The sequence below is a fragment of the Siphateles boraxobius genome, unplaced genomic scaffold (assembly GCF_051911475.1).
Source record: "Siphateles boraxobius isolate OS27281-9 unplaced genomic scaffold, OSU_SipBor_1 19, whole genome shotgun sequence".
NCBI lineage: Eukaryota > Metazoa > Chordata > Actinopteri > Cypriniformes > Leuciscidae > Siphateles > Siphateles boraxobius.
In genome coordinates this window covers 35,056,549-35,075,928 of record NW_027508799.1, presented here as the reverse complement: position 1 = coordinate 35,075,928, position 19,380 = coordinate 35,056,549, and the positions used below count along the sequence as shown (strand labels likewise).

At 41.6% G+C, this 19,380-nt stretch overlaps 2 protein-coding genes and 1 long non-coding RNA gene across 3 annotated transcripts; all 3 read right to left on the bottom strand.

Annotated features, from left to right (window-relative positions):
* Positions 1-2,374: 2,374 nt before the first annotated feature.
* Positions 2,375-6,151, bottom strand: LOC143742344 (zona pellucida sperm-binding protein 3-like). Its single transcript, XM_077235196.1, has 8 exons — positions 5,603-6,151; positions 3,565-3,683; positions 3,384-3,487; positions 3,126-3,303; positions 2,869-2,986; positions 2,708-2,790; positions 2,534-2,625; positions 2,375-2,459 (listed from the first exon to the last, which is right to left on the bottom strand). The coding sequence occupies exons 1-8, from the start codon at positions 6,149-6,151 to the stop codon at positions 2,389-2,391; spliced, it is 1,314 nt and encodes a 437-aa protein (XP_077091311.1). The 3' UTR covers positions 2,375-2,388.
* A 3,778-nt stretch (positions 6,152-9,929) lies between these two features.
* Positions 9,930-13,496, bottom strand: LOC143742343 (zona pellucida sperm-binding protein 3-like). The gene is made up of 8 exons (XM_077235195.1): positions 12,832-13,496; positions 11,120-11,238; positions 10,939-11,042; positions 10,681-10,858; positions 10,424-10,541; positions 10,263-10,345; positions 10,089-10,180; positions 9,930-10,014 (listed from the first exon to the last, which is right to left on the bottom strand). The coding sequence occupies exons 1-8, from the start codon at positions 13,378-13,380 to the stop codon at positions 9,944-9,946; spliced, it is 1,314 nt and encodes a 437-aa protein (XP_077091310.1). The 5' UTR covers positions 13,381-13,496; the 3' UTR covers positions 9,930-9,943.
* A 4,974-nt stretch (positions 13,497-18,470) lies between these two features.
* LOC143742341 (uncharacterized) lies at positions 18,471-19,107 on the bottom strand. The gene is made up of 3 exons (XR_013205430.1): positions 18,970-19,107; positions 18,809-18,891; positions 18,471-18,726 (listed from the first exon to the last, which is right to left on the bottom strand). It is a non-coding gene; the product is annotated as an uncharacterized LOC143742341 (long non-coding RNA).
* Positions 19,108-19,380: the final 273 nt, after the last annotated feature.

The following is a 19,380-nucleotide window of genomic DNA, read 5'->3' as shown; positions in this document are numbered from 1 at the left end:
CTACAATAGGCCTACATTCAGATTCATCAATCGGAATGAATTCAGTCCGATTGAAACAAAAGTTGTGCCTGTAAACATCCAGTCTCTGTGGAGTTGGGCGGTCTTTCCAGCGCTCTTAACGCTGCTTGTGCTCTTGGATGGTAAGATACATGATGGGCTAATATAGAAAAAAATTATTTAAGGTAATTCTGGCATGATTATATTCTGGAAATCCTGCTTTTTTGTCTTTAAGGGAAATCTTCTTCACTCAGTTACAAATTTGACTGGAAAAATCATAAAAGTTTTTTTTCCCCACCCTTTTGTATTAATTGCATTGCATATTGTATGTTCAGGGGTGACAGATTGATAAGCAGACATGCTATTTATGACGGGATGTAACTTTTTATACTTTGCGGTAAAAATGGCTCTCCTACTGATTAGTCCTATCAGTGCGGCTCTCATGAAAAAAATAGTGAAGACCACTGCTCTAGCTGATCTTGGCTGGTTCGACGGTGAAAAGCTTCGGTGAGGAACCAGAGACGAGAAGTGTCGCTGAAGTTGAGCAAATCTGATATATTGGCCAAAATGACCGATCTTTATAGGCTTAAGCCACGCTCATTCAGGCACGCTCTGACGTACTCGGCGCCAAGTCAGCTGATTGGTTCGTGCGTCTGAGGTGCTCGGCCATTGGATGTGCAGTTGCTGCAGCACACCCAATGAACGAGCTAGACGCTCTGATGTGTTTTGCTGTACAGCTGCACTGCGTTTTAAATTATTACTTCAATATTTTGAGGAAAAGGAGTTTCCCCACTGCAAATTTGCTACGCAATACGAAGTGACCGTTCTCGAAAGGGAACTTATAAATGTCTGTTCAGTAGTCCCTATGTAACAAGACACAATTTAAGAATTGTGATGTTTGTATTAAGCAAGAAAAGCGCCTTTTTCATTTGCATGAGATTGCAGTTGCCAGACATGGACATGTCTGCTGATTTACTTGCATATCTAGTGGAACAGGATGATTTATAGTCTCCCTGTAGTCAATAATTTTATCCCTTAAAACTTATCTTTGATCACCAAAATTACACATGTAAAAGTTTTTTTCCTTTGAAATGCCAAGGTGTCATGTCTTCATGCCTTAAAATAGCTTGAATGTAACTCGACACCCTTGTCTCATTTAGAATACATGGCTCTATGAATATGCAAATGAGACCCGCCTCCAATCACTCACAGCAGCTCAGAGATCCACTCGTTTACGATCAGTTCCCTGGTAGTTTGTGACGTCAGAAACATCAGCAATTTCAAACCAAGGTTTTTTAGACTGTCTTTGGTTCACTGCAGTTTTAAGGAGAAAATACTCAGCAATGGTGTTGACTTACGAATTTGCACATGGTTTGTCTTAAAGCATATTAAAAACACCACAGACACATCCATTAAAAACTTGATTTTCACCAAAACGGGACTAAAAGTACAGACGGAATTGTTTTTATACGAAAGAATTCCTCTCCAAACAGCTGATAGTCATAACTGATGGATCTGATGTTACTGATGTTTGGAGGTTAAAGTGGGGGAAGTAGCTCAACTGCAGGCCCGGTTCCCTGGTGGGCATTATACGGCTCATAGACGAGTGACACATTCAAAGAAATTGGAGTTACTGATCATTTTAAAATCATGGATAAATTTTACTTGCTCTACCACACATACAACAAAAATAAAAAGAGGAACTGAAAGGGTGCGTGTATCCTTAAATTTCACGTGGACACAAAGGGTGCATTTGAAGTCACTTTTGAATAGGGGTAGCCACCCCTTTGTCAAACTCAGCCTTCGAATGCAGCCTTGAATTGGGACATCTTAGTCACGCCACATTGACGCAACCGGCCTCGAATTCTGCCCTCCGGAAGACGCAGCCTCCGAATTTGGACACCTGCAGTCAACAGACAGTTCAAAAGGGCCCAGCATAATAAAGTTACCATGATTTCCTCATGCTTTTGGTGTACAGTAGCACAAATGAAAGCACTATATATATGCCTCTGTGGTAAGGATTTTTACCAGAAATATTTTAAACAAATTGGGTAACACCATTTTGATAGTCCACTTTAGACATTCTACTATAAGTAACTTTTCAACTATTGAAGTGTAACCACAAATTGCAACAAACTAATGGCTTCAAAAGCATAGTCTTGAGCTTTCACTAGCAGCATTTAAAAGGCTCATAGTTTAAAACTTCAAGTCCTATATAGAATGCAACCATGGTGTTCTTGAAGTAATACCTCCCTATGGATAAAGTGAAGTACGGGCAACTATCAGTTTCACCACATTGGCAGAATGAGGCACTTTCAAAGTCAAAAGCAGTTAAACCAGACACACAGCAAAGTGACAAGTCAGATACAACAAAGGATTGATTTGTCAGTTTTATTGAGAACCTCTCTTTTGCCCTTGAACAGTTACAGGACCAAGTGAGGCCTTGCCTTCCCACTGAATGCCTAGAGAGAAGAAAAAAAGCCAAGTTAGAGCACTTGAATCAAAAGCAACCATAGAAAGAGCAAAAGCTACCAACCTCCATAGGGAGAAGCAGCAAATTCACTATCAGGACCACATGTTGAGTCACAGCAACCACAAACTTGGTCATTTCCATCAGCAGCAAACCACCTGCACCAAAACAAAGACATGAAACCTTCAACATGAGAAGTCAACCTAACCCCCCACTCCATCCAAATAAAGCCTCACGTACCCATTGGCAAAAGAACAGGATTTGCGCTGAGTGTCACTAGGTGCAGAAGCAATTGTTGCCTTCAGAATACATGTTATGTAGATCTGTAAAGGATGACAGACAAGTCAAAAAACCAAAGCAGACAGGAGAAGTCAAGTGAACATGACATTTGTAGTACATACAGAAGGACTGTTGCCCTCCTGGAACATAAACGCCTCCAGCTGGAACTGGATCTTGTCAACCTGGGAACGAGGCATGAAGCGGGAGCTGGAAGCTGTAGTTTTGGCATCCACAAAGCACCTGACGACAAACAAAACCACAAAGAGCAACTCATGAATCTCAACTGTAGAACATCAAGCAACTAGACCTTACCCATGCCAAAGTGGTTACAAAAGGAAACTTAAAAACAGTCCTACTGCATCAAGGGCCATGACCCTACCCGTGATTCTCAATGAAGGAATATCTCGGAAGGGAGTTCACATCAGGTACTTCAGTGGCCACACAGCGGTCCACAAACACACGGAGAGGCACATGATTGTACTGCTTCACAGATGCCTCGATGTTAATAACGCCACCCAGGAAATAGGAGTATGAAGGCCTCTGATAGGTCCAATCATCTACACACAAAACAAACACTTTAGGCACAGACACAATTGCAAGGGTAAAGGCTTATTTTATTGAAGAAACCTGTACCAACCCATCATGATCTTCAGGGAAAACAGCAAGACTTCTTCACCAGCCTCTGTTGAGGCATAAGGGACCCATGTTGGCCTCAAGGCATCACTGCTTACATTTTGGACCCTGCGGTTCATGAAAGTACCCATTAAATGGTCTCCCAGTTACACGAGAAAGTGCAGAAGGTCCCAAGGATCTCCTACCTTTGATAATGACATTGAACACCAACAATTGCCCCATCGGTCCGGGTAATCGGAGTACCTGCAAGCGCCTCAGGGGTGTAGGTAAGAGAGAAGGTGTAGACAAGCTCGTCCTCATTCATCTGTAAAAAAAAAAAAAAAGTGGTTACCAAGAGGGTCATCCCAAAGACTTTACATACACCAAGACCATGCACTCATATTGCTATGAATGGAAGAAGGTGCACTGTGCAATATGGTGGAATTCCTGAAGAGCAAGTCGACAATTAGTAAATTGCTACTAGTAATAGCTGCCCTCAGAAGCTCCGGTGTTGCCGGAGATCAACATCTGAGACATGCATTAACGATTAAACATACACATTTTGCTGTTCCAGGGTAAAACTAGCTGTAACACTATTAAGGCACAAGATTTGTTCTGGTTTCTTAAGCTCCTTTCATACCACTTATGGGATAGTTTACATGAGATGTTGGTTGAAAGGTTATTTAAAACAGTGTTAATTTCGTTAACGAAAACTATGACGAAAAATGTTCGTTGACGACCTTTTTTCCCCTGACTAAGACAAGAGGATGAGAGACGACACCCACGTCATTAAACGATAACTGTGACTATCAACACATGCAATATCGTTGACGAAAAAAGACGAGACTGATCGGTTAAAACAAAAACAAGACTTTACAAAACCACTTGTTCTTGTCGAATAAAGGAGAAGACAACACATTACAGACTGTGTTTGCGAGCGTTCATGCTTACGGTTGCCATATTTCAATAATTTAATCCCCAGTTAAAAAATTCTGTTTAAATAACACGTTTTCTACGCGGTTTTTTCAAAGGTATCTGGCAACCATGCGCGCGGGCTCTTTCTACATGCTGAAGCGCGGATGATCTGAAAAAAACAGTTCAGCGATCTTCATTTGAGAATTCAAAATTCAGGCTGATATCCAGCAGTGTTTTTAATGTTGATCATATTAGCCCTATACGAGCAAGAATGCAATGTTTCCCGAATATCCACACGATTTCAAATGTGACATTGATTTTATACAACAGTTCAACAAACAAAAGGGTAGCATTAAGTGATGTAGGCCTACTACAGTTAAAACTGTATTGTCAGTAGGCTATTATTGCTCTATTTTGCAACAAACGCCACAGCAGATCTGCAGCGGTTCGTGAACGAATCTGTGGCTTTGAACGAATCGTGAGATTCAATGATCCGTTCATAAGTATAGCAACTTGCTTAGTTACTGAATGAATGGCTCGATGACTCACTCATAAACTATAGACAGACTTACCGCCACCTAGTGGCCATTTTAATTTAATATTTAAAAGTATAACTTCGTTTTTACCATCATTGCATATTTATTGAACATTGTTTTATTTAAATCATTATTTATTTTATAAAAGTATTTATAAAGGTAAAAAATAAACAGGAAAAATCGATTAAAGAGGGCAAATATTGTCCCTTAATGGAAAAGGTGTGACAGCAGTCTAAGTGGAAGAGGGGTTACGGCACTCTAAAAAATTGAAGAACCACTGAACTAAGGAAAATGGATATGTAGAATTGCACAAGTGCTACTGCTAGAGTGCAATGTCAATACAGCCTGTTACCTTGATTCAAATTTCTCATAAGCTTAATGAACTGGCCTAGAGAAAAAATTGACATTTTTTGTCTAAAGACTAGGCTTAGGCTACATATGCCAAAATTCGGTAACTGCAATTTGACTAAAAGTAATGACAAAAATGCAATGACTTTCAGTCAACTAAAACTAGACTAAAACTATGAAAGACAAAATGACTAAAATGTGACTAAGACCAAAAAGCATTTTCGTCTGAAGATGAAAACTAAGACTAAATCAAAGAAATTGCTGCCAAAATTAACACTGATTTAAAGGCAAGGAACTTGAACACTCAGGATTTACCCATTCAGATAGATAGAACTTGGTCTTAGCTGCCCTGGCATTGTAAAACAAAGTGAAAACAAAGTGAACTGACTTTCCTTGAAGGTCCTCTGCCACAACAAATAACCCATTAATATGTATCTGTTCTTACCATCAGCACGCTGTTGCAGTCCTGTAATTCATACTCAAAGATGAGCACTCTTGACCCAGGATCCTGACCAACAACAGGACATCCACCTAGAGACAGACCAGTTGGCTGGATCAACTGACCATTGCTGAAAAAGTCCTGCTGGACCTCTACGAGAACCCGGTTCTCGCCACATTGAACCGCTACACTGCTGGGAGTCACGGGTTGCCTCAACTGGAAGTCCACCGCCAACTCGCTCTGCACCTCGGGAACGATGGGATACCTCCAATCCAAAGGCTTCACTGGACCCTGCAACAGCTGCTTCTCCTGAAGGCCAAAAGGATCCTGCAAAGGGCTTTTGGAGTCAGGACCCAAAGGACTCTGAAATTGAGAAGCCACTTGCAAAGGGTTCCAGAGCCCTAGAGGAGAAAGGGCAGGACTTCTGGAAGCTGGATCTGATTTTGGCCCCATGCTTCTTGGACTATGACTATAGCTCAAACTTCCAAAGACATCAGGCAGATCAAATGCAAGAATTGCAGCAGCCAACACTAAGACAACTTTCAGAAACCCCATCCTAAAAAACTTTGACACAAACACCAGTGCTTGCCTTTGCCATTTTGTACAGCTTTGAGTTAAGGTGACTCCACCCCTTTTACCTTCATTGATTATCCTTGATTCTCCTCTGGACCTGTAGAGTGTATGCATCTTGGGGACGCACCAATCTGCACATTTTTTAAGCCCCTGTCCAAATACCAGAGGTGGAAAGAGTAATAAAATATTCTACTCAAGTAAAAGTACTACTACTTTAATGCAATTTTACTTAAGTACAATTAAAATTACCGGTCTAAAAGTCTACTCAAGCAAAAGTAAAAAGTAGCTCATTTTAAAATTGACTGAGATTCAAGGTTACTGAGTTACTTTTTTTAACAGCGGGGTGGGTTGGGGGACTCTCCTGTGTAGGGCTGTAATGATATGAGATTTGAACAGTATGATAACGTTTCCGAACATATCACAGTTTACGGTACTAATCAATTATTAAATAAATAAACGGTATTATTAAATTATGGTTATTATTATTTTCATCAGTTAAAATGATAGTTAAATTAATGTTTAAAAATTAAAAGTCAAACAGGTTTTTATTTATTTTTTTAACACAACAGTAGCAGAAAAAGGATATAGAGGTTTTTTTTTTCTCGCCGGATGGCCACAGGACAGCAGCGACAGAAGAGGAGCGGCTTCCGGGTAAGTCGAAGGCGCTGCCCGCTGTTTTCAAGGCTTGCTCTAGGTCAGTGTTACTCATTGCGCGGCTCGCCAAGCTTTTATTTGTGGCTCGCATGGCGGTAAATAATACTGTGATATGATCATGCAGTCACTACAGATATTTCATAAAAACATTAAAAACAAGTAGTGTTATAATATAACCCATTAAAAACTCAAAGTGTCAGCTCTATTACAAATATTTCTGATCCGATAGAAAGGGGTAGTTTATCAAGAGAACAAACACATGATCGATTGAAAACTGAAACTGAAAGGACGACGTATGACGCGCTGAACGAGCTGTTCTCCTGATGAGTAAAGTGTCATATAAATGAGTGTCCATATAATTCTCCTTTCACTCAGCATCTGTGAAGTGGAGCAGGACAACGGCTCAACAGTCCTTGTTTCAGATTCTCATCCACAGACGACTGGTTTTGGGCATTTTTACTGCGTGATAAAAAAAAGCACGTCACGAGTCACAACAGTTCATATGTTCATAGTCTCCAAATTATGACCAGAATTGGAAAAATATTAAGTCTGCTGTTTAAAAGAAATAAAGAACCAATGTAGGAGAATGGTTACTAAGCGACAATAGCGGGAAACTCTGTATATTTGTGCAGTGCGCTCATGTCAAAAAATATATTCCGATTTGAATCTTTTGACTTATAAATGCGCACATCAACCCAATCATCACATCACGATGTTTAGCGTTCATTTAAACTACAATAGGCCTACATTCAGATTCATCAATCGGAATGAATTCAGTCCGATTGAAACAAAAGTTGTGCCTGTAAACATCCAGTCTCTGTGGAGTTGGGCGGTCTTTCCAGCGCTCTTAACGCTGCTTGTGCTCTTGGATGGTAAGATACATGATGGGCTAATATAGAAAAAAATTATTTAAGGTAATTCTGGCATGATTATATTCTGGAAATCCTGCTTTTTTGTCTTTAAGGGAAATCTTCTTCACTCAGTTACAAATTTGACTGGAAAAATCATAAAAGTTTTTTTTCCCCACCCTTTTGTATTAATTGCATTGCATATTGTATGTTCAGGGGTGACAGATTGATAAGCAGACATGCTATTTATGACGGGATGTAACTTTTTATACTTTGCGGTAAAAATGGCTCTCCTACTGATTAGTCCTATCAGTGCGGCTCTCATGAAAAAAATAGTGAAGACCACTGCTCTAGCTGATCTTGGCTGGTTCGACGGTGAAAAGCTTCGGTGAGGAACCAGAGACGAGAAGTGTCGCTGAAGTTGAGCAAATCTGATATATTGGCCAAAATGACCGATCTTTATAGGCTTAAGCCACGCTCATTCAGGCACGCTCTGACGTACTCGGCGCCAAGTCAGCTGATTGGTTCGTGCGTCTGAGGTGCTCGGCCATTGGATGTGCAGTTGCTGCAGCACACCCAATGAACGAGCTAGACGCTCTGATGTGTTTTGCTGTACAGCTGCACTGCGTTTTAAATTATTACTTCAATATTTTGAGGAAAAGGAGTTTCCCCACTGCAAATTTGCTACGCAATACGAAGTGACCGTTCTCGAAAGGGAACTTATAAATGTCTGTTCAGTAGTCCCTATGTAACAAGACACAATTTAAGAATTGTGATGTTTGTATTAAGCAAGAAAAGCGCCTTTTTCATTTGCATGAGATTGCAGTTGCCAGACATGGACATGTCTGCTGATTTACTTGCATATCTAGTGGAACAGGATGATTTATAGTCTCCCTGTAGTCAATAATTTTATCCCTTAAAACTTATCTTTGATCACCAAAATTACACATGTAAAAGTTTTTTTCCTTTGAAATGCCAAGGTGTCATGTCTTCATGCCTTAAAATAGCTTGAATGTAACTCGACACCCTTGTCTCATTTAGAATACATGGCTCTATGAATATGCAAATGAGACCCGCCTCCAATCACTCACAGCAGCTCAGAGATCCACTCGTTTACGATCAGTTCCCTGGTAGTTTGTGACGTCAGAAACATCAGCAATTTCAAACCAAGGTTTTTTAGACTGTCTTTGGTTCACTGCAGTTTTAAGGAGAAAATACTCAGCAATGGTGTTGACTTACGAATTTGCACATGGTTTGTCTTAAAGCATATTAAAAACACCACAGACACATCCATTAAAAACTTGATTTTCACCAAAACGGGACTAAAAGTACAGACGGAATTGTTTTTATACGAAAGAATTCCTCTCCAAACAGCTGATAGTCATAACTGATGGATCTGATGTTACTGATGTTTGGAGGTTAAAGTGGGGGAAGTAGCTCAACTGCAGGCCCGGTTCCCTGGTGGGCATTATACGGCTCATAGACGAGTGACACATTCAAAGAAATTGGAGTTACTGATCATTTTAAAATCATGGATAAATTTTACTTGCTCTACCACACATACAACAAAAATAAAAAGAGGAACTGAAAGGGTGCGTGTATCCTTAAATTTCACGTGGACACAAAGGGTGCATTTGAAGTCACTTTTGAATAGGGGTAGCCACCCCTTTGTCAAACTCAGCCTTCGAATGCAGCCTTGAATTGGGACATCTTAGTCACGCCACATTGACGCAACCGGCCTCGAATTCTGCCCTCCGGAAGACGCAGCCTCCGAATTTGGACACCTGCAGTCAACAGACAGTTCAAAAGGGCCCAGCATAATAAAGTTACCATGATTTCCTCATGCTTTTGGTGTACAGTAGCACAAATGAAAGCACTATATATATGCCTCTGTGGTAAGGATTTTTACCAGAAATATTTTAAACAAATTGGGTAACACCATTTTGATAGTCCACTTTAGACATTCTACTATAAGTAACTTTTCAACTATTGAAGTGTAACCACAAATTGCAACAAACTAATGGCTTCAAAAGCATAGTCTTGAGCTTTCACTAGCAGCATTTAAAAGGCTCATAGTTTAAAACTTCAAGTCCTATATAGAATGCAACCATGGTGTTCTTGAAGTAATACCTCCCTATGGATAAAGTGAAGTACGGGCAACTATCAGTTTCACCACATTGGCAGAATGAGGCACTTTCAAAGTCAAAAGCAGTTAAACCAGACACACAGCAAAGTGACAAGTCAGATACAACAAAGGATTGATTTGTCAGTTTTATTGAGAACCTCTCTTTTGCCCTTGAACAGTTACAGGACCAAGTGAGGCCTTGCCTTCCCACTGAATGCCTAGAGAGAAGAAAAAAAGCCAAGTTAGAGCACTTGAATCAAAAGCAACCATAGAAAGAGCAAAAGCTACCAACCTCCATAGGGAGAAGCAGCAAATTCACTATCAGGACCACATGTTGAGTCACAGCAACCACAAACTTGGTCATTTCCATCAGCAGCAAACCACCTGCACCAAAACAAAGACATGAAACCTTCAACATGAGAAGTCAACCTAACCCCCCACTCCATCCAAATAAAGCCTCACGTACCCATTGGCAAAAGAACAGGATTTGCGCTGAGTGTCACTAGGTGCAGAAGCAATGGTTGCCTTCAGAATACATGTTATGTAGATCTGTAAGGGATGACAGACAAGTCAAAAAACCAAAGCAGACAGGAGAAGTCAAGTGAACATGACATTTGTAGTACATACAGAAGGACTGTTGCCCTCCTGGAACATAAACGCCTCCAGCTGGAACTGGATCTTGTCAACCTGGGAACGAGGCATGAAGCGGGAGCTGGAAGCTGTAGTTTTGGCATCCACAAAGCACCTGACGACAAACAAAACCACAAAGAGCAACTCATGAATGTCAACTGTAGAACATCAAGCAACTAGACCTTACCGATGCCAAAGTGGTTACAAAAGGCAACTTAAAAACAGTCCTACTGCATCAAGGGCCATGACCCTACCCGTGATTCTCAATGAAGGAATATCTCGGAAGGGAGTTCACATCAGGTACTTCAGTGGCCACACAGTGGTCCACAAACACACGGAGAGGCACATGATTGTACTGCTTCACAGATGCCTCGATTTTAATAACGCCACCCAGGAAATAGGAGTATGAAGGCCTCTGATAGGTCCAATCATCTACACACAAAACAAACACTTTAGGCACAGCCACAATTGCAAGGGTAAAGGCTTATTTTATTGAAGAAACCTGTACCAACCCATCATGATCTTCAGGGAGAACAGCAAGACTTCTTCACCCGCCTCTGTTGAGGCATAAGGGACCCATGTTGGCCTCAAGGCATCACTGCTTACATTTTGGAGCCTGCGGTTCATGAAAGTACCCATTAAATGGTCTCCCAGTTACACGAGAAAGTGCAGAAGGTCCCAGAGATCTCCTACCTTTGATAATGACATTGAACACCAACAATTGCCCCATCGGTCCGGGTAATCGGAGTACCTGCAAGCGCCTCAGGGGTGTAGGTAAGAGAGAAGGTGTAGACAAGCTCGTCCTCATTCATCTGTAAAAAAAAAACAATTGTGGTTACCAAGAGGGTCATCCCAAAGACTTTACATACACCAAGACCATGCACTCATATTGCTATGAATGGAAGGTGCACTGTGCAATATGGTGGAATTCCTGAAGAGCAAGTCGACAATTAGTAAATTGCTACTAGTAATAGCTGCCCTCAGAAGCTCCGGTGTTGCCAGAGATCAACATCTGAGACATGCATTAACGATTAAACATGCACATTTTGCTGTTCCAGGGTAAAACTAGCTTTAACACTATTAAGGCACAAGATTTGTTGTTCTGGTTTCTTAAAGGAGAACTCCGGGCAATTTTTAAGTTAATCTTGATCGTTAGACCTTTGTGAGTACTGACTATAGAAAAAAAAACGAACCGGATTGGTGCTTGCTACGCGGAGCTGCGACCGCGAATGCCCAGAGCTCCCACCCAGCTAAAACGGCAGCTATGGGGGCATGGACATAAAGAGCGTTTTTGAGCCTCTTAACAGACACAAAATGCAATTAAAATGTCTGTCCAACATGAACAGGGACCCTACATGTGAACAAGATGCGTTTAGCAACTTAGCCATTGTTTCAACTCACCTAAACAGTCTTTTAGACGGCAAGCTGTAGTCTCGCGCTGCAGTCCCGTGCTGTAGCCGGAAAAGGTAAACAATGTCCAGGTGGGAGGAGCGTTGATCATGTGCGACGAGTTATGATCAGAGTTGCTTACAAGTGAAGAAGAAATGGTTCGTGTTTGTGCCTTTCCGAATTGTGGCAACCGAATGCGAAAATATAAGAGCTTAAATTTTCATCGTCTTCCTTTCCATGACCTCGAGATTCTGCAGTTGTGGCTAGTTGTACTTCAACTTGATGTGCAAACTCCCGTAGAAGTACTACGCGCTAAAGATTACCGCATTTGCAGTGAACACTTTGACAAGGATGACTACACACACTCAACACAGCGGGGCCGTTTGAAGAAAAATGCCATTCCATGTACGAAGACTCGTCGCACATGATCAACGCTCCTCCCACCTGGACATTGTTTACCTTTTCCGGCTACAGCACGGGACTGCAGCGCGAGACTACAGCTTGCCGTCTAAAATACTATTTAGGTGAGTTGAAACAATGGCTAAGTTGCTAAACGCATCTTGTTCACATGTAGGGTCCCTGATCATGTTGGACAGACATTTTAATTGCATTTTGTGTCTGTTAATAGGCTCAAAAACGCTCTTTATGTCCATGCCCCCATAGCTGCCGTTTCAGCTGGGTGGGAGCTCTGGGCATTCGCGGTCGCAGCAATCACCAATCCGGTTCGTTTTTTTTCTTCTATAGTCAGTACTCACAAAGCTCTAACGATCAAGATTAACTTAAAAATTGACCGGAGTTCTCCTTTAAGCTCCTTTCATACCACTTATGGGATAGTTTACATGAGATGTTGGTTGAAAGGTTATTTAAAGGCAAGGAACTTGAACACTCAGGATTTACCCATTCAAATAGATAGAACTTGGTCTTAGCTGCCCTGGCATTGTAAAACAAAGTGAACTGACTTTCCTTGAAGGTCCTCTGCCACAACAAATAACCCATTAATATGTATCTGTTCTTACCATAAGCACGCTGTTGCAGTCCTGTAATTCATACTCAAAGATGAGCACTCTTGACCCAGGATCCTGACCAACAACAGGACATCCACCTAGAGACAGACCAGTTGGCTGGATCAACTGACCATTGCTGAAAAAGTCCTGCTGGACCTCTACGAGAACCCGGTTCCTCTCACATTGAACCGCTACGCTGCTGGGAGTCACGGGTTGCCTCAACTGGAAGTCCACCGCCAACTCGCTCTGCACCTCGGGAACGATGGGATACCTCCAATCCAAAGGCTTCACTGGACCCTGCAACAGCTGCTTCTCCTGAAGGCCAAAAGGATCCTGCAAAGGGCTTTTGGAGTCAGGACCCAAAGGACTCTGAAATTGAGAAGCCACTTGCAAAGGGTTCCAGAGCCCTAGAGGAGAAAGGGCAGGACTTCTGGAAGCTGGATCTGATTTTGGCCCCATGCTTCTTGGACTATGACTATAGCTCAAACTTCCAAAGACATCAGGCAGATCAAATGCAAGAATTGCAGCAGCCAACACTAAGACAACTTTCAGAAACCCCATCCTAACAAACTTTGACACAAACACCAGTGCTTGCCTTTGCCATTTTGTACAGCTTTGAGTTAAGGTGACTCCACCCCTTTTACCTTCATTGATTATCCTTGATTCTCCTCTGGACCTGTAGAGTGTATGCATCTTGGGGACGCACCAATCTGCACATTTTTTAAGCGCCTGTCCAAATACCAGAGGTGGAAAGAGTAATAAAATATTCTACTCAAGTAAAAGTACTACTACTTTAATGAAATTTTACTTAAGTACAATTAAAATTACCGGTCTAAAAGTCTACTCAAGCAAAAGTAAAAAGTAGCTCATTTTAAAATTGACTGAGATTCAAGGTTACAGAGTTACTTTTTTTAACAGCGGGGTGGAGTGGGGGACTGTCCTGTGTAGGGCTGTAATGATATGAGATTTGTATGATAACGTTTCCGAACATATCACAGTTTACGGTATTAATCAATTATTAAATAAATAAACGGTATTATTAAATTATGGTTATTATTATTTTCATCAGTTAAAATTATAGTTAAATTAATGTTTAAAAATTAAAAGTCAAACAGTTTTTTTGTTTTTTTTAACACAACAGTAGCAGAAAAAGTATATAGAGTTTTTTTTTCTCGCCGGATGGCCACAGGACAGCAGCGACAGAAGAGGAGCTGCTTCCGGGTAAGTCGAAGGCGCTGCCCGCTGTTTTCAAGGCTTGCTCTAGGTCATTGTTACTCATTGAACGGCTCGCCAAGCTTTTATTTGTGGCTCGCATGGCGGTAAATAATACTGTGATATGATCATGCAGTCACTACAGATATTTCATAAAAACATTAAAAACAAGTAGTGTTATAACATAACCCATTAAAAACTCAAAGTGTCAGCTCTATTACAAATATTTCTGATCCGATAGAAAGGGGTAGTTTATCAAGAGAACAAACACATGATCGATTGAAAACTGAAACTGAAAGGACGACGTATGACACGCTGAACGAGCTGTTCTCCTGATGAGTAAAGTGTCATATAAATGATTGTCCATATAATTCTCCTTTCACTCAGCATCTGTGAAGTGGAGCAGGACAACGGCTCAACAGTCCTTGTTTCAGATTCTCATCCACAGACGACTGGTTTTGGGCATTTTTACTGCGTGATAAAAAAAAGCACGTCACGAGTCACAACAGTTCATATGTTCATAGTCTCCAAATTATGACCAGAATTGGAAAAATATTAAGTTTGCTGTTTAAAAGAAATAAAGAACCAATGTAGGAGAATGGTTACTAAGCGACAATAGCGGGAAACTCTGTATATTTGTGCAGTGCGCTCATGTCAAAAAATATATTCCGATTTGAATCTTTTGACTTATAAATGCGCACATCAACCCAATCATCACATCACGATGTTTAGCGTTCATTTAAACTACAATAGGCCTACATTCAGATTCATCAATCGGAATGAATTCAGTCCGATTGAAACAAAAGTTGTGCCTGTAAACATCCAGTCTCTGTGGAGTTGGGGGGTCTTTCCAGCGCTCTTAACGCTGCTTGTGCTCTTTGATGGTTAGATACATGATGGGCTAATATAGAAAAAAATTATTTAAGGTAATTCTGGCATGATTATATTCTGGAAATCCTGCTTTTTTGTCTTTAAGGGAAATCTTCTTGCCTCAGTTACAAATTTGACTGGAAAAATCATAAAAGTTTTTTTTCCCCACCCTTTTGTATTAATTGCATTGCATATTGTATGTTCAGGGGTGACAGATTGATAAGCAGACATGCTATTTATGACGGGATGTAACTTTTTATACTTTGCGGTAAAAATGGCTCTCCTACTGATTTGTCCTATCAGTGCGGCTCTCATGAAAAAAATAGTGAAGACCACTGCTCTAGCTGATCTTGGCTGGTTCGACGGTGAAAAGCTTCGGTGAGGAACCAGAGACGAGAAGTGTCGCTGAAGTTGAGCAAATCTGATATATTGGCCAAAATGACCGATCTTTATAGGCTTAGGCCACGCCCATTCAGGCACGCTCTGACGTACTCGTCGCCAAGTCAGCTGATTGGTTCGTGCGTCTGAGGCGCTCGGCCATTGGATGTACAGTTGCTGCAGCACAGCCAATGAGCGAGCTAGACGCTCTGAAGTGTTTTGCTGTACAGCTGCACTGCGTTTTAAATTATTACTTCAATATTTTGAGGAAAAGGAGTTTCCCCACTGCATATTTGCTACGCAATACGAAGTGACCGTTCTCGAAAGGGAACTTATAAATGTCTGTTCAGTAGTCCCTATGTAACAAAAGACACAATTTAAGAATTGTGATGTTTGTGTCACCGATGTTAAGGCCAAGGGTTATTTACCACACTCCGGAGGAGCAGACACCAGAGGACAGACAACCAAGGTAAGTTTAAAAAGTACGTTTTTTTATTAAAATTAAAAAGGGATAAAAGCAGGGGCAGGGACGTTCGGGGCTGTGGCTTTGGTACGATACAGGGAGGGGAGTGCTGGTAGGTATTCTTCCGTTCTTCAGGTAAATATATTCCTCTCTGAGTGGGCTCGTGGGACGGACAGTGACTTCTCTCGTCGTCAGCCTCGTTGAATAAGCTCGTAGGACAGACAGTGGCTTTTCTCGTCGTCAGCCTCGTTGAATAAGCTCGTAGGACAGACAGTGGATCAAACACAGCAGTCAGCAGACTCACAGAACCGCAATAGCAGTATACAGCGGCGGACGGCAGAATCCCTGTTCACAGAACAGCAATGGTGAGTACAGAATCCAACAGTTAATAACTGAGCCTTTGCTTACCACAGGACAACAATAGCAGAATACAGCAGCGGACGGCAGAATTTCTCTGTTCACAGAACAGCAATGTTGAGTACAGAATCCAACAGTTAATAACTGAATCTTCGCTTACCACAGGACACCAATAGCAGAATACAGCAGCGGACGGCAGAATTTCTCTGTTCACAGAAGAGCAATGGTGAGTACAGAATCCAACAGTTAATAACTGAATCTTCGCTTACCACAGGACAACAATAGCAGAATGCAGCGGTAGACTCTCTGTTCACAGAACAGCAGAGGGGACAGATCAGTTTGAACGAATCTTCAAAGTTATGGGTCAATTTCATCCGTCAGAGACTCAGAGAAAACACAGTTGTTTGATCTCCCCACACTTGTGCATAAATCACTCTTGTAAATCTCCACACGTGTTTGTTTCACGCTTTCAGACACTGCAAACTTACTCTACCTTCACAGTGATTAATCAACTCGTTTCTCTTCTCTTCATAGGGTGAATGATCCAAGGAATAGTGGTCTCAGAAGATGAACATGGATTCAGCGATCTTCCCAGCCGTTACCATTACTGTTCTTTGCTCTGTCAACAGGATAACACGCACTGCCCACAAACACAGGTTAGTCGTACACTGGTGATGGTAAATCTTTACATGTGATTTTCTCCAGAAGGTAAATCATAAAAGGGTGCACTTAACTTTCCCTCGGTGAATCGCGTGAATCCTGCAGCGGGTTTCCACTCTCTTTTCTGCCAGTCACTCTCCTTCTTTCTCTGTGAAGTTTTCTCACTTACTTCGTTGCGTTGCTGTTCGTGGTTTCTTTTAAAAGACTCACTTAATGAGCATGTCTCGGGGGACTCAACATAGAACACTGATCAGGTCTTAAACCGCTGCTTTCTGCACCTGTCAACGCTCACTGCCACTGCTACAATCCACTCGCGCACTCTTGTAGAGCTTTCCTACTGCCCGAGCATTTTTCCTCCTCCCTACTGTGCTTCAAGCCCCTCTCTTTATACTCCTTTTTCCCGGACACATGCTTCAATGAAGCGCTACTCACTGGCTTCAGCTGGCGCTTGTTATGGTCGGCGGCCATGACAGGTAAACCCAGAACCGGCCCGGTGTTACACCGGCATTCCTTCCCCCTGGAAACGAGTCAACAATTTTTTGGTTCCAGGTTTGTTCACCCGGTGACATTTGTATTAAGCAAGAAAAGCACCTTTTTCATTTGCATGAGATTGCAGTTACCAGACATGGACATGTCTGCTGATTTACTTGCATATCTAGAGGAACAGGATGATTTATAGTCTCCCTGTAGTCAATTTTATCCCTTAAAACTTATCTTTGACCACCAAAATTACACATGTAAAAGTTTTTTTCCTTTGAAATGCCAAGGTGTCATGTCTTCATGCCTTAAAATAGCTTGAATGTAACTCGACACCCTTGCCTCATTTAGTATACATGGCTCTATGAATATGCAAATGAGACCCGCCTCCAATCACTCACAGCAGCTCAGAGATCCACTCGTTTACGATCGGTTCCCTGGTAGTTTGTGACGTCAGAAACATCAGCAATTTCAAACCAAGGTTTTTTAGACTGTCTTTGGTTCACTGCAGTTTTAAGGAGAAAATACTCAGCAATGGTGTTGACTTACAAATTTGCACATGGTTTGTCTTAAAGCATATTAAAAACAACAGACACATCCATTAAAAACTTGATTTTCACCAAAACGGGACTAAAAGTACAGACGGAATTGTTTTTATACGAAAGAATTCCTCTCCAAACAGCTGATAGTCATAACTGATGGAACTGATGTTTGGAGGTTAAAGTGGGGGAAGTAGCTCAACTGCAGCCTCCGAATTTGGACACCTGCAGTCAACAGACAGTTCAAAAGGGCCCAGCATAGTAAAGTTACCATGATTTCCTCATGCTTTGGTGTACAGTAGCACAAATGAAAGCACTATATATGCCTCTGTGGTAAGGATTTTTACCAGAAATATTTATTTCAAACAAATTAGGTAACACCATTTTGATAGTCCACTTTAGACATTCTACTATAAGTAACTTTTCAACTATCGAAGTGTAACCACAAATTGCAACAAACTATTGGCTTCAAAAGCATAGCCTTGAGCTTTCACTAGCAGCATTTAAAAGGCTCATCGTTTAAAACTTCAAGTCCTATATAGAATGCAACCATAGTGTTCTTGAAGTAATACCTCCCTATGGATAAAGTGAAGTACGGGCAACTATCAGTTTCACCACATTGGCAGAATGAGGCAATTTCAAAGTCAAAAGCAGTTAAACCAGACACACAGCAAAATGACAAGTCAGATACAACAAAGGATTGATTTGTCAGTTTTATTGAGAACCTCTCTTTTGCCCTTGAACCGTTACAGGACCAAGTGAGGCCTTGCCTTCCCACTGAAAGCCTAGAGAGAAGAAAAAAAGCCAAGTTAGAGCACTTGAATCAAAAGCAACCATAGAAAGAGCAAAAGCTACCAACCTCCATAGGGAGAAGCAGCAAATTCACTATCAGGACCACATGTTGAGTCACAGCAACCACAAACTTGGTCATTTCCATCAGCAGCAAACCACCTGCACAAAAACAAAGACATGAAACCTTCAACATGAGAAGTCAACCTAACCCCCCACTCCATCCAAATAAAGCCTCACGTACCCATTGGCAAAAGAACAGGATTTGCGCTGAGTGTCACTAGGTGCAGAAGCAATGGTTGCCTTCAGAATACATGTTATGTAGATCTGTAAGGGATGACAGACAAGTCAAAAAACCAAAGCAGACAGGAGAAGTCAAGTGAACATGACATTTGTAGTACATACAGAAGGACTGTTGCCCTCCTGGAACATAAACGCCTCCAGCTGGAACTGGATCTTGTCAACCTGGGAACGAGGCATGAAGCGGGAGCTGGAAGCTGTAGTTTTGGCATCCACAAAGCACCTGACGACAAACAAAACCACAAAGAGCAACGCATGAATGTCAACTGTAGAACATCAAGCAACTAGACCTTACCCATGCCAAAGTGGTTACAAAAGGCAACTTAAAAACAGTCCTACTGCATCAAGGGCCATGACCCTACCCGTGATTCTCAATGAAGGAATATCTCGGAAGGGAGTTCACATCAGGTACTTCAGTGGCCACACAGCGGTCCACAAACACACGGAGAGGCACATGATTGTACTGCTTCACAGATGCCTCGATGTTAATAACGCCACCCAGGAAATAGGAGTATG